At 48.3% G+C, this 18009-nt stretch overlaps 1 protein-coding gene across 2 annotated transcripts in view; it reads left to right on the forward strand.

The window, feature by feature from the left end:
• Positions 1-7314, forward strand: part of UBE2G2 (ubiquitin conjugating enzyme E2 G2) — a 40692-nt gene extending 33378 nt beyond the window's left edge. For both annotated transcript variants that reach the window (XM_030575825.1, XM_030575826.1), the window contains 2 exons: positions 1898-2038; positions 4092-7314. In XM_030575825.1, coding sequence (XP_030431685.1) covers positions 1898-2038; positions 4092-4204 — 254 coding nt within the window. In that variant the 3' untranslated portion in view covers positions 4205-7314. The remainder of the gene's footprint in view (positions 1-1897; positions 2039-4091) is intronic.
• The last annotated feature ends 10695 nt before the right edge of the window (positions 7315-18009 follow it).

Genomic DNA, 18009 nt, shown 5'->3' on the forward strand with positions numbered 1-18009 from the left:
ATTATGCTTTCTTGGTCATGGCACAGCAAGGGTCAGGACTCAAAAATGAGTCTGTCTTGCGTGGGGATCATTGCAGGAACTCTTGCAGTTACACTACATCTGAATTCTCTTATGGTGTATGCCATGTGGTGTATGGTCAGAAAAATAATGTGAATCTGGGGTAGATTCTTCTCTGCTGTTCTGTAACTTAAAAGTAGCTAATGTGAGGAATATTTTTAAGAGAAGAAAAAGTAGCATCTTAATGAGATTCCTGATGAGATGCTGCTGTGACGCCAGGTGCTCTGCTCAACACGTGGCACAGCTCAGATTCTTGGATGTGAATTTCAGCAAAGGTTTTTTTAAACTTTTAGTATTACAGTGTACAGTTTAAAAGATTGGAGTATTGCAACAGGCCCGTGGCATTCTGCACAGAGCTATTGGTTACTGATTTAATTAGTTATTAAAGCAACACACAAAACGTGTGAACCTTTTATTATAACTCAAATTATGTGCCCGGACCCATCTTCTGATTCATTAAAGTCTGACAACACTAGAGGGAAAACTCTGGTCTCACCTGCCCTGCATGTTTCCCACCCCTAGTACACAAGCTCTGGAATGTCAACCATTTTAAGTTCTGGCTAAGATTTAGGTACCTGTTTAATCCATATTTCATGTCAAGCCATGGAATTTGTGCAGCTACTGATCATTCACCTACTCTGCCCTTCCTGCACATTATGGTATATTATTACATCAGTTAAGATTCTTGACAATCACCATGCCTGTCACCATGGGAACTGATCTCCCAGTTGACTCCTGTACAGATCCAACCTTAATGTAAGGAAAGTTCTGCAGGGACTGAAGTTTTCAAGAAGCCTGGGTGACTTAGCTGTATATCATCCGTTAACTTTATAGGGCTAAAATTTCCTACACTGCGTTGAAAATCCAGCAGAGGGTGGAGTTCTTGGGGTGTCAGAGTATCTTGTATCCAGTTGTAGGGAGGAGACTAGCAGAGTATTGTGGGCCTTGGGGTGAGATCCACTCTAATAGCTCCATCTCTGATCCAGAAGGAGTATGTTAATGAAACTTACAGGTGAGAGTAATTTGGAATGGGTGTGAGGACAGGGCGAAAGGCTGTAGGGAGGCTAGAAACATGATCAGAAAATAACGAATTGTGGTTCACTTTGGAAATTACAGGGTAACAATTTTCTGGTGGTACAGTAATCCATATTGCAGAGTCACTGGGGTCTGGTCTACACTTTGGGGGGGAGGGGTGTCTATGTAAGATACGCAACTTCAGCTACGGGAATACCGTAGCTGAAGTCCACATATCTTATTTCGACTTACCTCCCATCCTCACGGTGCAGGATCGACGGCCGCAGCTCCCCCGTCGACTCCGCTAGTGCCACTCGCTCTGGCGAAGTTCCGGAGTCGACGGGAACGCGTTCAGGGATCGATATATCGCGTTTAGACAAGATGCGATATATCGATCCCTGATAAATCAGTTGCTACCCGCCGATCCGGCGGGTAGTCTGGACGTACCCTGGGGGAGAGAAGCTTGGGCAGTAGCAATGCTGAAAAATGTTTGGCTCTAATTTGCTGCCTACTGTCACTATAGAGTATTATTTTTTCTCCTGTGCATGAGATCTGATTTTTACGGCCCACCTCTGTGATGTGGGCTACAATGGCGGTAAAGTTAGTTTCTCCCTTCCTAGTTCAGGGAAGATAACAAAACACCCATAACTTGTCCTGTTGTCTTCTGAAGGGAAAGTGTCCCCTTGGGTTCAGGAGCAGCTGTGTGGAGGCAAGGGCTGAGCAAGTCTGGTCATCTCTGCACATAAATCATTGCTGGGCTGAGGAGCCCAAAGGGGCAAATGTATCATTTATAAAAAGCTTTTCATCTCCTCTGCTTCCTCTTCAGTTTACCCTGATGGGCGAGTTTGCATTTCCATTCTGCATGCTCCAGGGGATGATCCCATGGGGTACGAGAGCAGCGCTGAGCGGTGGAGCCCAGTGCAGAGCGTGGAGAAGATCCTCTTGTCAGTGGTTAGCATGTTAGCAGGTAAGGATTAGTGCCTCATCTGGAGTTGCTCAGCTGGGATAGCATTTCTGAAGCATGGTTAACGTATTTACTTTGATATTTGTCTTTATTAGGCAGTCAAAGGTCTCAGACCTTGTTCTGCAACAGCAAGATTTGTCGGGGCCATAACAGCCCCTTACTGCTTTATTAATGTACCAGTACCCTAAAAATACCTGGACTAGATCAGGAAATTGGTGGCTCCGGGTTTGCGTGCAACCTCACACTGCTTCTCTCCAGGCCAGTGGCACCGCCATGGAGATCTGTGAGGCCCAGTTAGTGCTCTCTGCTATTGTGTGTGAAATCTGGGTTCAGTTCTTGCTTCTCACTCTGATAGGACATCTAAGACGTCAGTGTTTCAGGGACATCCCTGCAAGCCTTGTAGTTAATGTAATAATAATTCACACAGACTTCTACCTTGGAGATAAGTTTCTAAAGTTTGGCCATCTAATAACTGGAGAAGATAGAAACGTGTCCCTTGAATAATTTGGTACTGAGTGATTAAAAGTATAATTTAGATGCTTAAATGCTGTTATGATGAAGGCTGGCTAAGAACCTAGAGAGGTATTCTGGATGTATACACTCAGGGAAGAAATACTACAGTCGACCATAATCACAGCGTGACCATCAAGATGTAAAATCCAAGGTTTTAGGAACGGAAAACCTGAATGAACAGGACACACAGCACTCTACTTGTTCCCATTTTTAACATAAAGACTGACCCAAATCAGTTCAATTCCCAGCTATACATTAAACATTATAACGCTTAATACAATGATGTGTGGGCCTCAAAAGGTTTGGGTTGTGCCACCATCTTACCCAGGCTTTCCAATGCTCCAGTAGCTGCCTGGACTCTTCTGTCCTTGTGACTTTGTTTCCCTTTTTCCCCTTCCAAGAGACACACCTTTGAATATTCTTTTTGTAGCAGAGATTCTGGAAGCCCCTCTCCTGGATCCTGGCTGTTTGCAGATTCAAACTGTGTACTCTGGAGTTGTGCTTACCAGAGATTGGAAACTGAAGGCAGCTGGGGCCTAGTGGAGAGGTTGCTAGAGATACAGAGTCCCACAATCTGATCCTCTAGGAGTAGTCAGAAAGGTCTGGAGGTTCACAGGCTTGGAAGAAGCTAGGTTTGGAGATTGGCGATCCTCAGGTTAGTGTTTCAGTGACCTGAACTGGTCAAATCATCTGTAGTTGGATTAGTTTGGATCTGAAGTTCATGTACAGTCACAAGAGACTTCATGAGCTTTATTCCCCTCTTGTCATGAAATGGCTCCAATTCCTTGTGATCAAAACATGAAAGCAAACTGGCAGATGCAAGAGGTAGGAGCTGGGAGCCAGGACTCCTGGGTTCTATTCTCAGTTGCCGCTGTCTGTGTGATCCTTAAGAAGTAATTATGCTCCCCCTTTCACCCCTGTTCTTTATTAATCTTGGGGAAGTCTCTGTACCTCAGATTAGCTGACTGTAAAACAAGTTGCCGACCTCACAGAGGCTTAAATACTGTTTGCAAAGTTCTCAGATTCTTGGATGAAGGTTGCTCTAGAAGTGAATGTTGTGTGTGTTTCTGGGCACTCTTCCCACCGGTGCAGGTGATGACCTGCAGTGGTGGGGCTGCAGAGAAATCTGGGTTTTCATGAATCTCCAGAACCAGAAAGAGGTTTGCCAGGTGGCAGCCTGCAGTGTTAGAAACCTCCACTAATCTGCTGACTGCCTCATTGGTGACGAAATACTGTCTTAAGTGCTGAGGTTCAGCTCCTAAGAGAGCACCAATACCAATCACTTAAGCTTTCTCCCCCCCCCCCCCAAAAAAAAACCAAAACCCTTGCTGAAACTCTCCTCTGTTTTCTGTGTGATACATGAAACAAGGAGTTAGGTGGGCACTGCATGTATTGTGGGATTTCCTCTCCAAAGGCCTCTACATTCCCCTTGGTACGGATGGTATCTCAGGCACACAGGAGGGTGAATATGCAGAGGCAGCATTTGAAGAAACAAAGTCCTCAGTGAGTAACCTGCCTACCTGTTGTGTCTTTCTCATTTCAGAACCAAATGATGAAAGTGGAGCCAATGTTGATGCCTCCAAAATGTGGCGGGAGGACAGAGAACAGTTTAACAAAATTGCCAAGCAGATTGTGCAGAAGTCCCTTGGGCTTTAAAAACAAAAAAGAAAAGAATGAAACTGCAGTGTTTTGTATTTCTCTCCAGCTGACAGAGAGCAGTGCTTATGCTGATACCAAAAAGGCAGATTTTTCAAAATCATTGGCCTAATTCTTCCTCTTAATTTTTTATCTCCCCCCTGCTCCCCCAAAAGCCTCTGGCTCACAGACTAAAACATGTAGCAAGGGGGTACATTATTAGAACTCAAAAATGGAATCAGTTCTATCGCAAAGACTGTTCAATGCTACCTCATTCTGTTGTACTGAAAATTTGGAGACTTTACAAAGCATGAATTTGAGCCTAGCACAGTCTTATACCCATTTGCTGCAATCCACCCCCTGGTCTCGCCAGGAAAATGCACAAGTGATTGTGCATTGCCGAGCAGTCCCCAGTCAGTGATTCAGAGCAAAGGTTAGCGAATGAATACTTAAGTAGCTAGGTGGTCAGCGTATTCACGTTTGCAGGTATTCCCATTTTGGCCAATCTGCCACCAGAACTTGTTCCAGGGAAGAGGAGTTTTAGGTGACCTGCTGCAACAATCAGCTTTACATTTGTACATAACATCGTACCCAAAAATGTGTGTAGAAAGCGAGTCATTTTTAGTTGTGTGATCTCATTGGGAAATTGGAAACAGTGATGATAGTCAACACCAGAGTTCACAAAAAGGTAGCTCAGTGAAAGAGGTTCTAAAACAAGAACACCTTCCGGTTGTTTTAATGTAGGTAGCAATTTTAAGTTTTTTAGCTAAGGTGACTCATTCTAGATGGCCAGTTCCATCAGTGGCTGGTGCTCTTGGATCCAGCTGTCTAGAATAACCCGATGTTTTTGTATCATGCTGTCAATCTAAATCTAGCCTTTGATCTGCTTTTGCAAAGAAGAGATCTCAATGGCTGCTGTAATTACTCGCTAAAAATATTTATTGTAACTTCCAGTGTCAATCAGAGAGGTAGGTCGGGAAATCCAGTCTTTTCCTAAACATTTTGGTCAGCTGTTTTGTTAGGTAACTGTTATGCTTATAAAGAGCACACAAGATCTTTTTATAGGGGAAAAGGCAACACGCCACATTTATTGACAATACAACAGTTAGCATATGTTTTTCAGTCTCGCATACACCTTGCACACAGTTCTGCCAGTTGATGTTATAGTTACCAGTCCAGAGTCTGGATCAATCTAGTGGCCAGCCAGATTGGTCACAGAGGGGAGTCGGGCTCTGTCATTCATGATCTGATGCTCCTGGAGTTGTTGGCAAGACGAACCCAAGCCCCCATGGCAAAGCACCCTGTTCTTATAGTTGTTCTTCTCTGCTGAAGTCTATGGATTTTGTTGTGACAGTTTGTGACCGGTTACTCCTCAGTGGGTGTTATCTTTTGATGGCCCAGAACATCTCCAGTCTGGTTTCGATTCAGTCAATTACCTTGTGTTTAAAAGTGCCAGCCTTCACCTCAGGGTTGTCAATCTGCCCCTTCTCAACCATGGATGCGTGTTGATGGTTCTCTGGCGTCTTTGAGTCTCTTCACTTCTTCTCCCTTGGCCATCTGGCTAACAATGGCCTTTGCACCTTATCTTTTCCTGATGCATGCATTCCTCATTCACACAAACAGTTCTTTACAGAAACCTTCAAAAGGTATCAAATAGCAGTATTTTATATTGAACAAGAAAGGCATCATAAATTAGAGCTTACTAAATCTTGCAACTATCTTTTCGTACATTCAGAAGCCTGGGCCTTTGAAATTCCTCTAATCTAATTAACATAGAGACAGGCAAGATCCTGTCTTTTTACTTACAAGGGAAAGAAAATGGCTAAAAGGCAATATCAACTATCCTATTCATTTATTCTAATAACTTAACCCTTGCTAAATAGCATGCAATGCATATAACAGAACATAATAAATTATATAAGCACAGTACCCCAGTACAACATACCTGCATCCTGAAACACTACATAGGTCATCTGTGCTCTGAAAATCGGGGGGAAAAATGGGCTCAGCTAGTCCTGCTGGGAAAGTAAACCCTATCCAAGATATTGTGAGATGATCTGAAACCCTCTTCTGCCAATACTTGATAGAATAGAGCATTGACTTGAACGCTTGTCACGACAGCCGAGATCACCCACCCTTCAGGTAGGGAATGTGGATTTTTGATGCTGATCTGATTTAACCCTTACATTAGCAGGAGTTGCTATTTCTAGATGCTAACTGCTCTTGCATACCTAACTCAGTGCTGTGGGAGATCCTTATCACTGATTCCATCCCCTAGAGGATGGAAGGATGCACACTTGCAACATTGTTCTACTGCCCTCTGTATGGTATGCAGCAGGACAATGAAGAACCTTCAAACTCTGTAGTGCCCAGACTGTAAAGCTGGTGTGGGGCACCTTCTGGTGCGCTTGCTTTACAACTGAACCTCTTGTCTAGGCCTGAATCTTCTGTAGCAAATATGCTTATGCTGCAAGCAATAACATGCACCTCTGTTGTGTGTGGAATCAAGTATTGTTGACTATCTTAAACAAGCTAGGATAGGAGTATCTCTTTTTGAATGAAAAGAACCAAGAAATCAAATTATTGGAATAATTACATTATTGAGAGAGCTTTGCTGAAGAGGAATATGTATATTGTTCTCATTTCAGTATCTGGTGGCTTGCAGTTCATACTGCATATGCACATGTGCTGCATGTCACTCTAGAATGTCATCTTTATCCATCACTGAAGAGACTCGGGGCTGGGATAACTTGCTGGATTTACCTCCATTATAGGGAGTAATTCCTCTAGGTTTGGAAGAAGACTAGTTTTGGGTGCAGGAAGATGATGGAGTAGTGTTGTACCCAACTAGTATTTGCAAATGTACATGAAGATGTAGCTTTTGTATGTGGAGTGAAGGCATTTTATGCACTAGATAGATGCAGTGTAGCTTGTGGAGTACTATAGTCACATTAGGAAACAGCTTCCGAAAGGAGGGGGTTGTATGCCTGATTCCAGACAGATTGTGATCAGTCAAGAAAGGGATATGGCAGAATTAGTCTTGTTTTAAAAGCAAAATATTTTTATTCATGTGCATTATTTTATGGTGGAACTTAATCTGTATATTGAAAATAAAGTGATATTTTCTCCTTTCACAAAAGTATAAGAATGTATTTCTCCTCTGTTTCTTTCAGTAGATGAAAAGATAGATAGCCAGGAGAGTCCAGCTTTGACTTGGGCCCCATGTGGGAAAGGATATAGTCTGCTGTCAGTAAGCCCATAGGAGAGATCTTCAAAGACACAAAGGGGCATAAGAATTCCAGGCGGGGTCAGACCAAAGGTCCATCCCATCCAGTATCCTCTCTCTGACAGTGGAGAGCACAAGCTGCTTTAGAAGAAGGTGCAAGAATCCTGCACTGGGCATGAAGGTGTCCTGATCTCTAATAGCAACAGCTCCGCATAGACATGAGGTGTACTGTCCATTCCAGGATTTGTGTGTTGCACTAGCTCTTACGACTCTGGAAACGGGCAGTTTGATGCCCATGTCCAATTGACTTTCAATGGGAACTGGGCATCTAACTCCCAGCTGTCTTTGGAAAATTGCCACATCCCCCTGAATTTGTCCTCTCAAAACGAAAACGGTATTTTTAGTGACATGGAACCACACGGATTTCAAAGAAACTTGTTAGCATTGAAAGGCAGAGCAGATTTGCTACATCAAAATGGCTTAAATAATGACTAAAATTAGTAGTAAAAACACTTTTCTTTTTAAACCACCAATTTTAATAACTTCTATTTACATTTTTAAAAGTTATTTCTCAGTGTTTGGTTTGAGAGCTGAAACTTGCCTTGTTCAGGTAATGAAATCTGTTTGTTCTGATTTCTCATGTTTATCCTATGGCCAAAATAGGTGGATGTTGTTTACTATACCACATAATTTATCCCTTAAAATATTTAAACTTCATTTAAACATAACACAATGTGTTAGAATAGTTTTGTACTAGTTGCAAATGAAAAATAAAACTTGTTGATTCAGATACTGTAGATGAATCAAATAATTGCACAATTGACACTCTTCATCCAGAAAGATCAGAGTGCTTCGCAAACCTGAGGCACACAAAGGTTCCATTGCCAAAATGCTTCACCTGTGACATCGCAGCCGCTCTGTGCCAGCAACTCTGCGCCTTGCAGACTTCTTACAGCTTAGGAACAGCTTATGGAATTCTATTTGATAAAGCTACTGCTGTGATATTGGATGGTCTTCAATGAAAGGAGGAACCTTCTTTCCCTTCTAAAAAGAGATTCATGTTCACAAGTGCTGTAATAACTAGCCCCTAGTGACAGTTCTGATCAATTTGCCTTTTTCAGTGTCTGAAACAATTCAGTCAGAACTTGTTCTCTGGGGAGTGTCAGAACTATAGACTCATAGACTTTAAGGTCAGAAGGGACCATTATGGTCATCTAGTCTGACCTCCTGCACAATGCAGGCCACAGAATCTCACCCATCCACTTCAATAACAAACCCCTAACCTATGTCTGAGTTATTGAAGTCCTCAAATTGTGGTTTGAAGACCTCAAGCTGCAGAGAATCCTCCAGCAAGTGACCTGTGCCCCATGCTGCAGAGGAAAGTGAAAAACCTCCAGGGCCTCTGCCAATGTGCCCTGGAGGAAAATTCCTTCCCGACCCCAAATACGGTGATCAGTTAAACCTTGAGCATGTGGGCAAGACTCAACAGCCAGACACCCAGGAAAGAATTCTCTGTTGTAACTCAGATCCCATCCCATCTAACATCCCATCACAGACCACTGGATGGGACCACTTAACTGCTAATAATCAAAGATGAATTGCCAAAATTAGGCTATCCCATTATACCATCTCCTCCATAAACTTATCAAGCTTAGTCTTGAAGCCAGATATGTCTTTTGCCCCCACTACTCCCCTTGGAAGGCTGTTCCAGAACTTCACTCCTCTAATGGTTAGAAACTTTCATCTAATTTCAGGTCTAAACTTCCTAGTATCAAGTTAATATCCATTTTTTCTTGTGTCCACATTGGTACTAAGCATAAATAATTCCTCTCCCTCCCTAATATTTATCCCTCTGATATATTTATAAAGAGCAATCATATCCCCCCTCAGCCTGCTTTTGGTTAGGCTAAACAAGCCAAGCTCTTTGAGTCTTCTTTCATAAGACAGGTTTTCCATTCCTCAGATCATAATAGCCCGTCTCTGAACCTGTTCCAGTTTGAATTCATCCTTCTTAAACATGGGAGACCAGAACTGCACACAGTATTCCAGATGAGGTCTCACCAGTGCCTTGTATAACGGTACTAACACCTCCTTATCTTGGCTACAGGTATCGTACGGTGAAATATGCATGCAAGTAGCTTCTTAATTTTTAATAATGTTATCTCTCTGGTGGATTGTTTGCTTTCGGCTTTATTAGTTTAAAAGGATACTGGCATCATCCTTTTTAAAGGTCCCCTCTCCCTCTTTGGCAGAACACACTGGGAAATGAGAGGTTCTTTGAAAATACTGTTGTACTAAAGGTGTTGGAACCACATTAAACAGAGCCAGCTGGAGAGCATGGGGGTGGGGTGGGGTGAGGAATGGATTCCCACCAGCTTCTTTGACCAGTTCTGACTTCATAATCAATGTCATGAATTGAAGGCATATGCCTTAAAATGAAATAAATGTGCTCGCTTTAGCTTATTCCCTGGGCAAAAGCTCTGCCAGTTATAGAGTTTCTCTTGTGACTTACCATACTTTCCTCTTCCCTTGCCAAAGAGCCCTAGCTCAGTAAGCCTGGATGTGAGGAGACTACACTGCACAGCAATCCGAAAGTACAGGCATTGTTCATTGAGGTACCCAGGATTGGACATCTTGGCCCTTAAAGAAAGCACCATATAAGTGGCCTGATTTTTCTAGGGCGTTGAGCATCCTTATCTTGCTCTGAGGCCAGTGGGAGCTGCTGGCTCCCTATTTGAGAAGATAGAGACTGTAGGTTCCAAACTTTAGGCATCCAGCTTTGAACCTGGGGGTGGGACCTTTTCATCAAGTCAGTTGAAGCACTCAGGGTTGAGTATCTACCATAGCAGAGCCATACCTTGGTGGTGTGAGCAATTTCCTAATCACACTGACTTCTCAAGTGCTGTCCATGGTACTGTTTGGGTTGTAAGCTTTTTGAATCCCCCACGGGCGCTCAGCCCAGTGCTCCCCCCATGGGTATTATCACTGTGTCCCTCCCCAGCTCCCCAAAACCAGCCTTGTCCCCTCCCTCACCTTGCGTCCCACAGGCAGTGTCTCAGGCGCTCTCCCCAGCCCTGCCCAGTTATTGACCCTGCCTTACTCCTCTACAGCTTGCCCTTCTCAGAGCCCAGCAGTTGTGGGGACCGGGCAGAATGTCACACGCCCTCATTCCCAACTGCCTCCCAATCAAACAGCCATGCATCAAAATGCACTATGGACCATTGAGTGTGCAGCACCAGTCCACATGCCAGTTATTGTGCAGCCACCTAGTGTGCTGTGTGATCCCAGCCTGCCTTGCTGTGTGCTAACAGACCATGTTGACAAGCCCTCAGCAAACATGGGCGCTAGTCCAGGCTCTTCCACTGACCTCGAGCAAAGGTGAGCTTCCCCATCTGTACGATGGGGAGAACGATCCCCTCCTTTCAACTCCATCGGTGAAAAGTGCCTCATAAGCAAATTGTTGTCTTTTCGGTACAGATTTGCCCCCGGCCAGCCCTCTGCCTATATTTATCATTTTCCTGTGGGCTAGCACTGGTCCTGAACTAGTCACAAACAGGGCTCTGAAAACTATATCTGCCTAAGGGGCATGTTAACGTGTTTTTCCCCGTGTGTGTGTGTGAATAAAACAGCAGCTGATAGGAGAAAGGGGTCATGGCCCATTGAAATAAAAGCCTGGCCCAGCAGCATTGGGGTACAGCTAGGAGAGGGGAAACAGCTCTTAGAGCTTCCTGCTCCTTGTCTGCGTCCTGTTCCTGTCCTGACAGCTGCCCTCCTTTTCTCTGCCTTTGTTCTCATGCTCATTGGTTTTAATAAACTGGCAAATTTTAACTGCTGGCTCTTGGGAAAATTTCTCCAGAAACCTCATTCATGATTTCATGCAGAACCTATATGGTCCAGGGAGTTCATGAGCGCCTTTTATATGACACCCTGTAGCGTGCTACAGTAAGTCCCTTTAAGACAGTTCTCTGTGAACTGTTACTGGGTCTTTGTCTGTAGCAAACAAGGAACCTAAAATGGTTCTAAGGCGAAGTAACCCTTCCAGAGAGGTGATGTGTGGCCTCTCAGCAATGCACACAAGTACAGTGTCTGACTCCAGCAGGAATGAATCCAGGGCTTTCCGTAGAAGCATTTACTGCTTGAGCTAATGGAGTAACTGTGTTACCTGGTAGCTGGTTTGCTCTGTTAGCCTCTAGTGTGGACCATCTGCCAAAAGGGGACATGGCCCAGTGCTGCACCAGTGCATCTTTGAAGAGAACTACTGACAGCGTCATGCCAGGCTGATAATGAACTGATCTTGGGAAGCAACAACACTTTGCTCGCCAGTGTCACGAAAGGGGACAGAGGAGGCAACACTTAAAGGGTGGTGATTTCAGGGCGCTACAGAACTGACTGTACTCAGAGCTCTCTATAGCCCCATGGCACACTTCTCTGATTCTCCCCAAAGACAGGGTGTAAATCCCTAACATCAGAAGTTGGGGAAAGGAGGGAGGAGTGCTTTCCCCCATCCACTTCCCCCACCTGCACTCTGAAATCCTTCAAAAACAGAGCCAAGAGTAACTCACTGAGAACTCCATCATCCAAACACGGAGGTGCCTGAGGGTGAACACAGACCCCTGGGGGAGTGCAGTTCAGGGCTGAGTCATGGCCTGTCCCCTATGCTCATTACACAAAATACACCATAGTACAAGTGTGGTAGATCAGACTAAGGAGGAAACATCTTCAGCTTGTAACCCCAGATGTCAGGTCAGGATGACCATAAAGCCCAGCTGGTTCAGGGCAAGGTTTTCTTCGCAGTTCCAGAAGATCAGATGATAAAGAGGTGACTGAATTATGATGTTCCTCACAGAGCTATTCAGTGCTGGCACTCACAAATGGCATTTGAAGGAATCTGCCATGATGGCAGGCTCCAGAGTTCTCATTGCATGGTGATGAGTCACTCCTGTGCTAGGCCCCAGCCAATCCGCAACCAAACTGGCCTGGTGATTCTCAGGGCAGGTATGTCAGCCTCACAGGGGAAACAGCTGCTGAGTCTGTTCCATGTCTCTTCAGGACTGATTGTGGCAGCAGACTCCCTAAGCCTTAGCCTGCCCCTGCTCCGTCCCTAATCCTGCTCCAGTTTTGCTCCAACCCCTCTCTGGATGCCTGAATCTGGCTCTGACCACTAGGCCTGACTGTCATGGTTCTTCTTTGAGTGGTTGTTCATGTCCATTCAAAGTAGGTGTGTGCGTGCCGTGTGCACGCCAACTGGAAGATTTTCCCCTAGCAGCATCCGTAGAATCGGCCCTGGCGCCCCTTTGAGTGGTGCCACTACGGTGCCCTATAAAGGGGCCCGCCGACCCTCCACTCCCTCAGTTCCTTCTTACAACCGATGAGGGCTAGCTGGAACTTTGCTTGCTGATAGCAAGTTTAGCAGTGGTTCTATCCTCGTGTATACAGTTAGTCTATCTAGATTAGTTGTACATAGTTCTTAACTGTTGGAGGGGTCTCCCCTCACCTTTTCATCACCCTGCCGGGGCATGCCCAGGTCTCCCGGGTTTAAACTCTGCAAGGACTGTGAAAAGTTCATGCCAAAGAGTGACCTGCACTCTGCTTGTCTGCAGTGCCTCGGGGAGAACCACCAAAGGGACTGGTGCACTATTTACAGGGGCTTCCTTCCCAGAACTTTTAAAGACAGAGCTCAAAGATTTAGAGTTCTTCTGATGGAGGCTGCCTTGCGGCCACTTTTGGACCCAGAGCCGGCCAACGCAGTGCCCAGCACGTCATCGTCGGTGCAGAGCGCCCCGGCATCGGCATCAGGACTTAGGGCCCAGCCCAAATCCTCCAAAACCCAGCACTGGAAGGAGTCGGGTCATAGGAAGTCGGCCTCAGTGCGGCACCACTCACCCTCCCTGGTGCCCGCTAAGAAGAAGAGGTTGGTGAGGGAGCAATCACCCCGCCAGGACCTCAACAGGCCGACGCCGTCCACTGGTACAAGTGGAGAGAGGGCGGTCGAGTCCGGAGCGACCAACATCCCTGGACCTTAGCGGAGATGTGCGTCCCCCCTTGACGCCGGAGGCATTCAGGGCAGCCTCAGACTTGCTGAGACTTCTGGTACCGGACCCCCCGCATCATGGCAGGGAGTTGCCAACCATAGCCCGTTCCCCAGTACAGTCAAGGGGCAAGCCGGCCATGATGTCGCCTCCCTCTCCGCCCCGCGCCACCTGGGCAGCACCGGACCTGAGAGACAGCTCCCCGCCTCCGTGCTGCTCCCCGGCAATGACAAGTGCTGCTCCCCCCAGGTCCTCTTATTCAGAGACCTCAGACTCAGAGGCAGACTCCTACTGCTCCAACCGGTCTAGGAGCAGGAGGTCAGCTTCAGGGGTGAACCGCTAGCGGTACCCACCACAGTGGCAGCAGCGATGGCAACCACCCTCCCAGTGGCCATTTTGGACCCCCTGGGCCTACCGCCAGTTGGTGGGCCAGGCGTTTGGTCCTTGCTCCAGGTTGGCCTCGGTATCCTTGGCATCGACGACCCCGTTGCAGTTGCCTCCTCTACCGGCACCATCACTGGGCAAGGGTAGGCTGCATCTAAGTTCAGCGCCGGCTAGTCGGGCATCGGCACCAGCGGCGACCATGGTTTGGGCTCAGCAGGTGCCGCCAGACACACCAAGCCGTTCACTGGCGACCCTGGTACCAGTCGCTGTGCCACATTTGGAACCAGCACCAGCCCCGCAACCTCGGTACCGTGTGCTGCCGGACCCTGAAGGGCTGGAAGTGCCGGCGGATGGGTCGATCCAAGTGATTTCCTCCTCTTCTTCCCTGGATGAGGCGGTCGTGGGCACGGCCACGGCACTGGCCCTGGAAGACACTAGAATCCTTCAGCGACTGCTCAGGCCAGCGGCTCAGAGCCTCACAGTCCAGGCTGAGGAAATTGAGGTGGACGTAGATCCGGTAGTGGACATCCTGGCTCCATCGGGACCATCCAGGGTGGCCCTACCATTGATCAAGACCATAGAGGACACGTATTGCACCTTATGGCAAATGCCAGCCTCATTGGCCCCTACTGCCAAGAAAACGGAGAGGCGTTATTTTGTACCCTCTAAGGGGCATGAACATTTGTACACCCACCCTTCCCCGGACTCCCGGGTGGTGGACACGGCCAAGCAAAGGGAGCATCAGGGGTTTCAAGAGTCGACGCCAAAGAACAGGGATGCCAAAAGGCCCAATCTCTTTGGTAGAAAGGTGTACTCCATGGCAGGCCTTCTATCAGGAATAGCCAACCAACAGGCTGTCGTAAGCCAATATGGTCATAGCTGATCTCCTGAGCCTCCCTTCAGGCTGCCCTGGATGTAGGAGACTCGGCCTTATGCTCCATGGCAACAGGCCTGGTCATGAGGTGGGGAGCCTGGCTTCAGGTCTCGGGCCTTCCCTATGAGGTCCAGCAGACTATCCAGGACCTCCCCTTAGAAGGGCAGATGCTGTTCTCAGACAAAATGGACAAGCGTCTGCATAGCCTAAAGGACTCGAGGGCTACGCTTCGCTTGCTGGGCCTGCATACCCCGGCAACCCAACGTAGGCAGTTTAGGCCACAAACGGCTCTGCGCCCTTACCAGCCTCAGAATCATCCAGAGGTTGGGCACAGATGGAGTAGGAATAGCAGGAGGCATCACCAACACCACCCCTCCGGCCAGGCATCTGGCCAACCGAGACTGACATCGGGGCCTAGGCCCCCCATTTGATGGTATGGTCGAGGACGGCCTACCGATCAGGACTCCAGATCCTTCTACCCCTACCTTTGGATCACATCTGTCCCCCTTCTATCATGCCTGGTCCTGAATCACGTCGGACAGTTGGGTGCTTTGCACGGTAGAGAGGGGATATTCTATCCAGTTCTCCTCCCTCCCTTCCCACCAGCTCCCCTCCCCATCCCTTTTCAGGGACCCCTCTCATGAACAACTTCTAATTCAGGAAGTGCGGTCCCTCCTCACAGCAAGGGCGGTGGAGGAAGTTCCTCAGGAGCTCAGGGGCAGAGGCTTCTATTCCCAGTAACACCGAAGGCAAAAGGGGGCCTCAGACCCATCCTGGACTTGCGGCAGCTGAACAAGTTTGTGAAAAAGCTCAAGTTCCGCATGGTCTCCCTGTCTTCGATCATTCCCTCCTTGGATCCAGGAGATTGGTATGCTGCCCTCGACTTAAAGGACACATATTTCCATATTGCCATAATCCCCCTGACACCGTCGGTACCTCAGGTTTGTCGTGGCCAACGCCCATCTGCAGTTCACAGTGCTCCCGTTTGGCCTGTCTGCGGCACCAAGGGTCTTCACAAAGTGCTTGGCAGTCGTGGTGGCCTTTCTGCGCAGGCGGGGTATCCAGGTATTCCCCTACTTGGACGATTGGCTTATAAAGGGCCGCACCAAGGAGCAGGTGGAAGCTCAGGTGCTTTTCAGCAGGCGGACCTTCCTCAAGCTCGGCCTCCTCTTAAATGAGGCCAAGTCCGCCCTGTCTCCTACTCAAAGGATAGAATTTATAGGGGTGGTTCTGGACTCGACCCACGCCAGAGCGTATCTTCCGGAGTCCAGGTTTCGATCAATGTCCGAGCTCATCCTCCGTCTGCACTGCGGCCCAACTACCACAGCACGGAACTATCTAAAGCTGTTAGGCCACATGGCGGTGTGCACCTATGTGGTGAGCCATGCCAGACTCCGGCTTTGCCCACTGCAGTCCTGGTTGGCAACGGTATACCCGCCCAGCCAGGGATCCCCTGGACTCAACGGTGACTCTTCCCCAGGTGGTGCTGAGCTCTTTCCGATGGTGGGTCGACCCACAGAAGGCGTGCATGGGTATTCCCTTCGCCATCCCTCAACCTTCCCTCTCCCTGGTGACGGATGCCTCGGAGCGGGGATGGGGAGTGCACTTGGGGGATCTCAGGACGCAGGGCTTGTGGTCGCAGAAGGACCTCAGGTTACATATCAACGTCAGGGAGCTGAGAGCTGTACGCCTGGCTTGTCTTACCTTCCAATCCCACCTGGCCAGCAGATGTGTCTCAGTCCTCACGGACAACACATCAGGAGTCTTCTATATCAACAAACAGGGGAGTGCACGCTCCTTTTCCCTATGCAGGGAAGTCCTCGCACTGTGGGACTTTTGCGTTCAGAATGCTGCCCACCTGACGGCGTTCTACCTTCCGGGGGAACAGAATGGCCTGGCGGATGCCCTCAGCTGCTCTTTCTGGGGTCATGAGTGATCCCTTCATCAGGACCTAGTGCCCTCAATCTTCCAGCTCTAGGGTCGTCCCCAGTTAGACCTGTTTGCTTCAAAGGAAAACAGGAAGTGTCGGCGGTTCTGCTTCCTCTGGGGCCACAGTCTAGGGTCTCTGTCAGACGCCTTCCTCCTGTCCGGGAGGGAAGGGGTGCTCTACGCCTTTCCTCCGATTCCCTTGATACACAGGGTAATTCTCAAGATCCGCAGGGATCACACCCATGTAATCCTGATAGCACTGGTGTGGCTGCGCCAACATTGGTACACGTCACTCCTGCACATGTCCACCCGGGTGCCCCGACACTGCCCCTGCTGCTGGACCTGATCACGCAGGACCAGGGCTGCCTCTGCCACCCAAACTTGCAATCACTCTGCCTCACAGCCTGGATGCTCCATGGTTGAACCCGGTGGAGATGCAATGCTCCCAACAGGTCAGACGGGTGCTGCTCGGTAGTAGAAAACCTTCTACCAGGCCACCTACCTGGCCAAATGGAAACGCTTCTCCATCTGGTCCGGTCAGCGAGGGCAGGAGCCGTTGCGGGCCCTGATTCCAGTTATCTTAGACTATTTGCTCTACCTGAGACATCTGGGCCTTTCCCTCTCCTCGGTTCAAGTGCACTTAGTGGCCATCTCGGCTTTCCACCCGGGAGAGAGGAGCATCTCAGTGTTCGCAAACCCGCTGGTTGGTCGTTTCCTCAAGGGCATGGACAGGCTGTTTCCGCATGTCCATCAACCAGCTCCTACCTGGGACCTCAACCTGGTCCTCTCCACCTTCACGGGGCCTCCCTTCGAGCACCTGACTTCATGATCTCTGCTGTACCTGTCATACAAGGTCGCTTTCCTGTAGCGATCACCTCGGCCAGGAGGGTATCGGAGCTCAGGGCACTGACATCCAAACCCCCGTACACTGTCTTGTATAAGGACAAGGTCCAATTTAGACCTCACTCGGCCTTCCTCCCCAATTCAACATGGGACAAGATATCTTCCTACTGGTGTTTTATCCAAAGCCACGCTTTTCTGGTAAGGAGCGGAGGCTGCATTCCCTGGATGTCCGCAGGACCCTAGCCTTTTATATTGAACAGACAAAGTCGTTTAGACGGTCGACCCAGCTCTTCATCGCGGTGGCAGATAGAAAGAAGGGGCTCCCGGTCTCCTCTCAGTGGATCTCTTCGTGGATAGCGGCCTGCATACGGGAATGCTATCGTATAGCAAACCCCCCTATTCCTCCAGTTACGGCCCACTCCACCAGGGCGCAGGCCTCCTCCTCAGCGTTCCTGGCTCAGATCCCAATTCAGGAGATTTGTAGAGCTGCCACGTGGTCCTCCATCCACACATTCACGTCGTACTATGCCATCACGCACCA

This window comes from Gopherus evgoodei, chromosome 9, assembly GCF_007399415.2.
Source record: "Gopherus evgoodei ecotype Sinaloan lineage chromosome 9, rGopEvg1_v1.p, whole genome shotgun sequence".
In the NCBI taxonomy this organism is placed as follows: domain Eukaryota; kingdom Metazoa; phylum Chordata; order Testudines; family Testudinidae; genus Gopherus; species Gopherus evgoodei.